Consider the following 11,525-nt stretch of genomic DNA (forward strand, 5'->3'; position numbering starts at 1 on the left):
ATTGATAATATATTATTTATCCCGCATTTTTCTTTTTTTGAAGATTATTAAATCCATTTGATAAAAAAACGATACACTTTAAATAATAAATCTGACATTTATAAAAACTTGAAAGATCTCTTCTTCTCTTGAATTCCATAAAAGTAAAACCAAAATGTTTATAAAAGTCTAAAATAGCATTTCTTATTTTTTTAAGATATATTTTCAGAATTCCCACACCCTAGACAAGCATATAAATTGTAAGAGACTATACTTTAGTGGTTATTATATATATCTTTTGGCATAAGAAAAAAGGCAATGGATTTTTTTAATATTTAGACGAAAAGCTATAAGTTGAGATTGGTAAGCGGAAAATAATTCCCCGGAAGAAAAATCCCCAATAATAATTCTTAGCAAATAATTCCCCGGAATTGATTTTCTCAAAATTTTTAAATATTTTATTTGAGGATTTTTATTTCGTGGATATATTTATAGGGAATTATTTCTCCTATTTTATTAATTTTGTAATTTTTAATATCCACCCCCCCCCCCCTCTTCCAGCTCTTCTCACTTTTGGAAAATAGAGATTAAATTTCCTTTTATATTTTATTTTTTAAAATTGATTTGAGAAATTTCTTCTCCCATATGGGATAGACATTTGTCCTTTTCTATTTTCAAGTATACAACAGCAGCATATGTAGTTATTATTATTAATCGTTTTCATTTTCACCCATCATTTATTTTATTTTAGTACTAATTATAAACCATTTTAAGATTGATAATTGTATGTCGATTATGATGATTTAAAGATGTTACAAACAATGATAATTGTTATTCATATAATTTACGGAATTCTGAATTTTATTAATAAAATAATATATTTTACATATGGTAAATTACAAATAAAATTTTTTTCAAATCAGCATTGTTTAAATAGTTCTAATGTTTTTTTGATATATTGACTTAGGTTATATTATTTTCTAATTATTAACATCTTTCAAGATCAATAAATATGAGATGCAATACACTCTCTTTTAATGGTTTCTGTATTTTATTTACTTTATTTATTTGTTTCAATTGATATCATCTTTAAATATTATGTGGCGAAAAATTGTACCCACATTTTTGTATTATAAAAAGGAGTGCAAAAAAATTTGCAAATTTTAATTTTAATAATTTTATACCAAGAGGTAGCTAAGGCGTGATATGATAAATCATAGTTATTACTTTGTTATAATACTTGTTTTGGTTGGTGACATTGATTGATAAAACTTATATGTACAAAAAATATTAGCAAAAACCACATATTTAGAACTTCTATATTATTAGTTCTACAATAGTGCCAATTCTGGTAATTTTTCTTATTTTATGAAAAACTTTTTTTTCCCTTTTAAACCATATATTAAATAGATGAAAGCAATAAAATTTATACTAATCAAGCGCTAATTATTGTTTTGGTTTTTTTAGAATTAGTGTTTAACTCTTAGCCCATTTTAAGCTTAAAGCGGGACATGTATATCTTTTGTTCTTAACTCGGTTTAATTTTTGCTGTTGACAAAACTAATTGCTGAATTAAAGTTATAGTTAGGAATTAAATATTCGCAATTAGAAATCTTTACTTATTATGCTAAGAACTTTTTCAATTATCTACCAAACGGATTAAAACAATAATAATTAAACAATAAACAATGTTAAAATATTCATAATAAATGCTTTCAGTCCATTTTCAAACCCAGGTTTAATCAAAATTTATTTTGCTAATAAACTTTATTTTCCTTTACTCTGCTGGATAAAGAACGAAATATTGACGCAAATTTTAGAATTAGTGCTTCCAATTGTTCAGCCAACCTTGAATGGGAGATGATAAATAATATAAAATAGAAAAATAAAAGATATTTAAACAAGAATACCTAATCAAAATCTTTCAGAGCGGGATCTGGTCGAATGGCGGTGAAATGAGTATCTGGGTAAAAAAAAATTGTACAACCCCCCCTATATTTGAAAAAATTAATCTTTCGGAGCGGGATCTGGACGAATGGCGGTGAAATGAGTATCTGGGTAAAAAAATTTGTACACTCCCCCCCCCCCCCTATATTTGAAAAAATTGCTCACGCCTATATTTTATTAGATAAGAATTTAAACTTTATTTTCCCCCTTTTTGCTTGTTCTTATATTTTCTTTTACCCTTTTTTTTATTTATTTATTATTGTTTGACTTAATTTTTCTCTTCATTCCGTTGACCTTTGAATTATTTTCAGACCATTTTTGAGTTATTTTAGTTTATTTTTTTTAGGGCTGTACCGATATTAAAAATCGGATCGGATCGGTACCGATATTTAGCGTTTCTAAAAATATCGGATTGGGCCGATACTCGTAAAACTGATCCGATCCGATATTTTTACTAAAAATGCAATTCTTAAAACTAGCCGTTCTGAACTCAAATCATCATTAAAACTACTGCATCTTGAGTAATGAAACTTTGAATTATTATTACATCATATTTATAAATTTTTTTAAAAAAATATTTAAAAAAAAAAAATTTCCCCGAGTTTCATTGAGTTATTATTTTACATTAATAATATTTTTTAAATAATTTTTATTTAAACAATGCAAATGTTATTTATTTTTTTAAAATAGATTTTAAATGTTTTTTTTATAAAAATAGAAAGGAAAACCCAAAGTTTTATTTATTTTAAAAAATAACACCAATTTTATTATTTATACTTTAAATAAAAGAATTATTTTAAATATGGTTTCTGAATTATGGAAATATTTTAAAAAAGACAAAGAAAATTTTGCAAAATGAGTTATCTGCGGAATTCTAATTTCACGGGGAGGAATACTGAAAATTATTTTTTAAAAATCTAATATCTTATAATTTTATATATTAAATATTACAATTTTATAATTCATACCAACATAAAATGGATATATTAGTATATTTATTTTATCTATTATAATATTATTTTTTTTAAAATTATTGTTGAAATAAAAAAATTAAATTAAATGCATAATTCTTTTGCATAAAAAATATTAATTTCTTAATTACATTTGGTTCAAAGAAGGGTGGTAAAAAATCAATATAAATATCGGATCGGTGAAAAATATGTGGATTTTTTAAAATTTTGATTAAAAATAAGTATTTAAATAATAAATATATAATTTATTTAAAAAAAAATTTAACACTATTTTCTTATGCATTTTCGAGTAATTAATCATTTTTTCCATTATAGAAGTTTTCTTCATTTGTCAAATCATTTTAATAAAACAGTTCATTAAAAATGGATTTAAAAAAAATATAAGAATATTTGGTAACTCACTGAATCTCGGGAAAATTTTTAATATTATTATTTTTAAATATATTTTTTAAATATTTTTTAAAATAAATATGATATCGTCTGGATATTAGTGATCTGCATCGGGCCTAATTATTCAAGCCTGAGCCAACCCGAATTTTTTTTATAAAGTTTTACCCGGCCCAGCCCGAAACCTTTTTTAAAAAATTTTGCCGGCCTGTCCCGAATCTATATAATATAGAAATTAATTTTTATAATTACTCAAAATAAACGATATATGTTATTTGGCGTTTACTTTCTATAAATAAAATCACATACTTTTATTTTACATAAAAAATTCAACATAGAATTGATAAATTTAGATATATTTTAAAAAATTTCTAAGGCTCGACCTGACCCGGCCCGAATTTTCTTAAAAATATTAGACCTGGCCCGGGTACGATTGCTGATCTCTACTGGATATTGGTGGAAATTTATTTTTGTGAAAATTATCACAATTCTTTAATTTTACAATATAAATGGATTATATTATTTAAAAATTTTAAAAAGGCGTGTGCCATGATGCTACTAAGTTAGGACTATTAAATCAAATACTAGATATAAATTTATTTGAATAAACATAATATATAAACAATGAAAATATAGATATATTTATAATTTTAAGGAACAAAATTAGAAAAATTTATATCATTTAAAAATTTATTTAAATTTGACATATTTTTAATATTACGAAAATAGGAATATTCATATACATATTAATGATTAGAAAATTTTCTTCCATTTCTGGGGATGCTTGCCTTAAGATCTCTCCATAGACGCTCAATACATTGAGTATGGGTCAATATATCATTTGGGTCTATAAAGTTTCTGCTATGATTGGCCGAGTAATGATCATATCCATTTTCATTAAGATTGTTATAACTTAAAAATATTAAATTTTAAGATTTATCAATGTTTAATTTACCCCTTCCATTAATTCTTAAAACTTTTGAGTAATACTTTGATTTATTTTTACATCAAAAAATTTTCATCAATATCCAGACGATCGCATATTTATTATTTTTTTAATAAAAATTTTTTTTAAAAAATATAAAAAAAAATATTAAAAATTTCCCCTAGTTTCAATGAGTTACCGAATATTTATATGACCTGTGAAATTGTAAATATTTAGTTCTGCACATTATAATTGGCACAGCCATTTATATTTTACAATTAAATAATCATAGTTTATTTTATTAGATGTGTTTGTTTTTACCTTAAGGGACACCAGGGTATAAACCTTTAAAAGCAGGAAAGGTTAAGAACACTTTAAATTATAATATTTCCGGCGTTACAAGTAGTTTAACATAGCCGCAAGGACTGGAGATATGGGAAAAGGGGGTGGGGATAATTTTTCCTTTTTTATATTTAGTAAAACTAAAATTAAGTTTATATACTAACTTTTAATACTAATAATAACTAATTTAATGTTATATCAATTGAATTTGAATTAAGGGAATATTCAGCGTATTTAATCTAGAAGATGAATATATTATTGTAAATGAAATGATGTACATGAAATATTGGCTCCTTTTAAAAAAAATTTTCTCTTCTACTTTTATTGTAGATTTCAGAAAGTAGGTAGTCTAAAACGGTCCTGCCTTTTTAACTGGTTCTACCAGGAGCCGCCGAAATTTGTATAATTTTAAAAATCCGGGCTAGACCAGGCTTAAAAATAAAAAAAATTACAAACTCAAACTGAAGTCTAAAATTATATTATTTTTTTTTTTACCCCGGACAAGACCGGAAGAATTCATTTTTGAAATAATTCTAAATTATCTCAATTAAATTAATTTGGGAATACAGAGTTTAATATATTTTTTTAAAAAATTTTTGATTTCATCTTGAAAGATTTTTTTTATGCATCTAAATTACAATAGATTTATTGTAAAAGATTTTGGCCTTTTTAGGTAAAATTTGATCAAAAATCTTTTGTTTTTTCAAAAAATAAATAAATAAATAAAAATTCTGGTTGGAAAATCCATATACCGAAATATTTAACTTCCTCATATTTCCCATTTTCATTTAAAACAATTTTACAAATAGTTAAAATTATAATAGCAAAAATTTCAAAAATCCGGATCGTAAAATTTTTTTAAAAAATTATTGGGCCAGAATAGGATATAAAATTTTTTTAAAAAAATTAGGTTTAAAAAATGAAAAATTCAAATCAATGCCGGGCTTTGATCCCTACAAATTACTAATATTTGAAGGCAGGGATCCAAACCGAAACGAATATCGGTTCGGTTCAGGTTCGGATAAAAATAACGGTTCAAGGTTCAGGTTCGGTTCACAAAAAATAAAAATATCGGTTCGGTTCGAACCTCTAAAAACCGGTTTGAACACATTTGTATTCAAACCTACATTAGGATTATGTATAAGGATTTTTTTTTTATTTCATAATTAAAATAAAAACCTTCATTTTTATTAATTGCACAAATATAACAAATAAATATATCAATGATTAATTTAAATATGAACAATTACTTAAATTTTTTTTACTAAGCTGCGCAATTAATATATTTTCAAAATTCGTCTCACTCAAATTACATCTATAAGGAGATAATATAAATTTAATTGTTGAAAAACATCCTTCCACACTAACTTGGGTAGCTGGCATTGCCAGTATGATATCAGATTTGATGTGTCATTTATAATACTATATGTAAATAATTTATATATTAGATTAAATTTTTTTCTAGGCATTATAATTTATAAGCTTAAAATATTTAAAAAATATTACACAATGGCAATATACTAAACTTTATAAAAATTATGACTGACGTTTATCATCAAATGTGATTGTTAATAATTTTTAAAACAATTTGAATATAATTAAAATTTTTGCAATATACTATTAGTAATAACTTACACATTATTTTATAAGCATAAAATTATGAGACTCGAACCGGTTCAGAGGCATTTTAGCGGTTCGGTTCAGGTTCAGCTAAGAATTTTTTAGAGGTTTAGGTTCGATAAAAATACAGGTTTTTAGCGGTTTAACGGTTCGGTTTAGGTTCGGTTTGGATCCCTAGTTAAAGGCATTCATTTTTATTTTTTAATTAAATCAAACATTTTCCCACTCCTTTTTCACCTCCCCCACCCACTTACTAATGACCTCTTTGACTAATTCTATTTATAAAAAAAAATATACAATATCCAATTTTCCAATTCCCTAAAATTGCGTTTACTTTACATATTATAAATAATCATTTAATTGGTTTAAAAGTAGAAGGAAGATAAAAAAGATTCTTTAATGATTTATTACTAAAAACTTTGATAAAATTTTAAATTGTTGATTATGTATTAAATCTTTAAAATATTCTAAATTCTTATATATAATATTTAAGTTTAAAATTAAAAAAAAAATGATTAAATAAAACAAGTATTTTAGTTATCCACAAAATATAAATAAATTCCTTTTTAAAACTATGATAGAAAAATAAAATTCAATCACAATGAGTCATGTACCAAGTACGATATTTTCAATTTTATATATAATATAAATGAAAATGAAAATTTTCATTAATTATTTTTTTATAATTAAAGATAATTCAAATTTTCTAACCCATATAAAATATTATCCATTTATTTCAGCTCGCAAATTTCCAATATGGATGAAAAAAATATCGACCCAATCAACGGAGACACCGGTAATTCAATAACTAAAAACAAAAATAAACGTGATCAATGGTCTAATCATTTGGAATTTATATTGTCCACGATTGGTTATTCTGTCGGCTTCGGAAATGTATGGCGTTTTCCTTATGTGGCCTATCAAAATGGAGGAGGTTAATTTATTATAAAATTTAACCAAATTTATTTTGTATATTATGTAAATTAAATTTTTGTATACTAGTATTATTATTATACATTAAATATCATAGCATTGACATGATGCATTATAGTGCGCGCACTAGTGTTTTAAAAGGCCCGATTTGGGTATATTTTTAAAACGTCCCGAATAAGATTTTAGCCAAAATTATATATGCATGATTCTAGATTTGGCAAAAAGGTCCAAACCTTTCTGCCATCTATGAACAAAATCTCCAGACTTACATAATATTATTTTAGCTATATCATACTCGGGTCATTATTAAAAAAATCGACCAGAAATTAGTTTTTTAACAACACTAGTTCGAACAAATTGAGCGTTTTAAACGCTGCGCTGCAAACGAAAATATTGCATTTCAAATGGTAAAATTGTTCAAATTACTATTTGCCGTTAGAAACCATTTATAAAAACGCAAACTGGGTTGCTTTTTCAATACTTTTTTTTATCCGTTTATTTTACACGTTTGTCTATGACCAATTCTTTATAGGGTAAAAGGTAAACGCTTAAATCGTGCGCAATACACAAAATTTTAAACTTCACAAAAGAACATCATCAAAATCGGATTACAATTGCGGATGATATAATATTCTTTTTTTTTAAAAAAAATATAGATATTCTACAATTACTTAAAAAATATATATACATATATATATAATCTAGATTCACTTAAGTTAGGAGTCACCTGTCAAAAATAATATATATATTTTTTAAAAAAAATTGAATATTAATAAATTTATATAATAATACTTTAAAATTTTACGTCTAGATTAGGAGAATCGAGGCTAAAAATTTAAAATAACTCAAAAATATTTATTCATTTTTAAGGTGCATATTTGATACCTTATATTATAATGCTCTTACTGGTCGGCAAACCCATCTATTTTATGGAATTAGCTCTAGGACAATATACGCAATTAGGACCTTCCGCAGCATTTAGAATATGTCCCATAGCAGCTGGTTTTCATTTTATTTATAAATTAATAATTATAAAAATTCAGCTTAAATTTTCTTATGAAGCATATTTTGGTGATTATATATTTTTTTCAAAGTATGTCTCTTGAAATGTTTCGGTAACCGGACACTTCTACACCTCCTAAGTAAGTTACAATATTAACTACACCCCCCCCCCCCTAAGCAAAAATAAGAACAAGGAAATTCAAAACCCAAATTAGCATCAAAAGAGGAAAAATCTAAATCAAAACTAGCATGTCCCTTTCCTGCCGTTTAACATTTATTTACCTTTTTTTCCTTATATTCTAATGTTAAAAAGCATTTTTTTTCCCTCTCCCTCTTAATTTTATGCCGATCTTGCGTTCTTCCCTCTCTCCCTTTCTCGTAGTGGTGTCTTTCGGTAACTGATAGTTTGTTACTAAGAGTATATTATAAGTATTCGAATCTTTTTTAAAACAGGTGTAGGAGCCGCAATGGTTGGCATATCTTTCGTAATCAGTATATTTTATAATGTTCTGATGACGTATACTCTATATTTTACATTCGCGGGCTTTCAACGTCGTTTACCATGGACTCATTGCAATAATGTATATTCCTTAAATTTCTATATATATTTTTTTTGGTTTACTAACGATTAAAGGCGTAAAATTACTTTTTCAATTTTTTAGCCACTTTATTTGCTATCTAAAAATTATTTATTTTTTTTAGTCATTCAATACAGAATTTTGCTATCGTATTAACGACTTCCGATCTAGCAATACGAATAATTCATTAAACCAAAACTATAGTAATATAGGATATAATATAACTAACAATATCATAAGGAGATCCTCAAGTCAGGAATATTGGGAGTATGTAGTTTAATTATCTCAACGAAATTTTTTTTATATAATTTATTAGTTATGGTGTTTTGGGTAAAAGTGCTCACCTAGATAATATAAGTAATATAAAGTGGGATTTAGCATTACTTCTCCTCCTATCTTGGATTATCACATTTGGTTGCCTATGCAAAGGAGTTAAATCGGCAGGAAAGGTAATGTTTATATTATTGATTTCCAAAAAATTATTTAAAAAAATAATGGTGTATAATTATCATTTTGTAATAGGTGATATACTTTACCGTAACACTACCTTACGTTCTCTTGTTTATTTTGATGATTAGGGGCGTGACATTGGAAGGAGCTAAAGATGGAATTTTATACCTCTTTACACCCCAGTGGAATAAACTGTTAGATATAGGGGTTGGTACAAATTACAAATGATGGTATTTTATAATTTAAATATATAAATAGGTATGGAGAGCTGCATGTTCGCAAATGTTTTTTTCACTAAGCGTAACCCTAGGAGGGGTTATTACATTCTCAAGCTTTAATTCATTTAATAACAATTGCCATCGTGACACGTTGATTATAAGTATAATGGATACAGTCACGAGTCTTTTATCTGGAATTGTTATATTCTCAGTACTTGGATATATGTCACATTCAACATCTATACCTTTATCCAAAGTGGCCTCTAGCTCAGGTGATTTTTTAAAAACAAAATATATATCGTTAAAATATATTTAAGGACCCGGTCTTGTTTTTGTTGTGTATCCTGAAGCTTTATCGGGACTTCCTATACCTCAATTATGGACAGTTCTATTTTTCCTTACTCTATTCAGCTTAGGATTGGACAGTATTGTAGCAGCCATTGAGGTTGTACTATGTGCGCTTCACGACACGTTCCCTAAAATATTTCCTTGGAAATACAAAACATATGTTTGCTTAGGTGTATGCTGTCTATTTTACCTGATTGGACTGACTCTAGTTACTGAGGTTTTTATATTTAAATAAAATAAAATTTACTAATATATATATCCAATGAAATAAAATTAAAATGATAAATTTGTTTTTAAAATCTATTATATCAATAGCGTGAACTCTAAATATATTAATTTTTTCGTGATTAATATTAATTAAATATTCACTTTTTATGAGTATATCATATGAATCTATTTTATATGTAATTATGAGGTGCAATATAATCAAGAATTGAGATTAAATAATCTTAAAAAATATAGAATTATTATATTAAAATATCAAATAATTTATTTAGGGTGGATTTTATATCATAGACATTATCAATTTTTATGTGGCTGATTCAAGTTTAGTGATTATAGGTGCATGCGAAGTGATCGCCATCATGTGGATATATGGTATGGGGAAATTTTTTAATATAAAAATAGTTATTATAATTATTATGTTTACATTCTTCTGAATAGAATAGTAGGATTCTTAAGTCCTAAAAAATGTTTAAGACGAAATAACTGAAGGATTAAAAAATTAAAAGTACTTGAAAATTTATTTGATTTTCTTTTGCTTCATATAATGTGTAAATGTCATAATGGAAATTTGGGATATGATAAAAAATTGTATTTAGTAAATAATTAAAGTCGAGAGATCCCGAATTATATCCAAAGATTCGGAAACCCCAGACATACTGTATGTCATATTAATTAAAAATAATATTTACTCACAAATTCATATATAAACCATAAATAAAATTTAGTTACTTAATTAATAGGCTATAAAAACTTCATAAAGGATATTGAAGTAATGTTAGGTAAAAAGCTTCCTTCTCGATTATATTGGATTATAACTTGGATTATCATCTCTCCTGTGACTTTAACGGTAGAAATTATTTCTAAATATTATCTTATTTTGTTTTCATTTTAAACGACTAATTTTAAATTAGTATATTATAAAATAAACCCAATAATGATTTTTTTATTTCTCTAAAATTTAGGCAATATATTGCCTTTCCATCTTCGATATTGCGAAAGATGGGGCGGTATCGAACGATGGTAGACCGTATCCACAATGGGCTCACATTATCGGGTGGTGCTTAACGGCTTTAACAGCTGGAATGATACCTTTAATAGCTTTGTACAAGTATTTTAATGCTCCTGGATCTAATTTTTATCAGGTTTAGATATATTATTCTGACTGATTATGAAATATATATTTTTTTATAAATTTAAAAAATTGAACATCTTAATTTAAAATATATTTTTAGAAATGGAAAAATGTCATTAAACCTTCCCAAGAATTTAATAATAGCAATAAGTTGTCTATCTCAGAAAGTATTGATTCGATAATCTTACAAAAGGCGCAAGAACAACTGTTAGAGACTTCGAAATGTTAATTATTACATATTGTTGTGTAAAATATATTAATTTAAATATAAAAATAGTGTATAACTGCTATTGTATGGCAAGAAATTTTTATAGAAATTTAAATTATTTAATGTAATATACACTAAAAAAGAGTTCCTGAATGAAACGAATTTATCATTGTATGTATATAGTTCAGAAAATATGATAACCTTTAATTAAAATTTATTGAAATGTTGCTATATTACAATATATAAAACTGAATAATCTA

The 11,525-nt window shown here is 25.4% G+C and overlaps 1 protein-coding gene across 1 annotated transcript; it reads left to right on the forward strand.

Annotated features, from left to right (window-relative positions):
* Positions 1–11,350, forward strand: LOC135927960 (sodium- and chloride-dependent glycine transporter 2-like). The gene is made up of 13 exons (XM_065464587.1): positions 1–143; positions 6,912–7,105; positions 7,975–8,106; positions 8,560–8,687; positions 8,809–8,951; positions 9,001–9,133; positions 9,207–9,341; positions 9,393–9,624; positions 9,670–9,917; positions 10,198–10,297; positions 10,666–10,772; positions 10,888–11,067; positions 11,158–11,350. Exons 2-13 carry the CDS (start codon positions 6,928–6,930, stop codon positions 11,284–11,286), a joined length of 1,845 nt encoding a protein of 614 aa, XP_065320659.1. The 5' UTR covers positions 1–143; positions 6,912–6,927; the 3' UTR covers positions 11,287–11,350.
* The last annotated feature ends 175 nt before the right edge of the window (positions 11,351–11,525 follow it).

This window comes from Gordionus sp. m RMFG-2023, chromosome 1, assembly GCF_954871325.1.
Source record: "Gordionus sp. m RMFG-2023 chromosome 1, tfGorSpeb1-WG-v2, whole genome shotgun sequence".
Classification (NCBI taxonomy): Eukaryota; Metazoa; Nematomorpha; class Gordioida; order Chordodea; family Parachordodidae; genus Gordionus; species Gordionus sp. m RMFG-2023.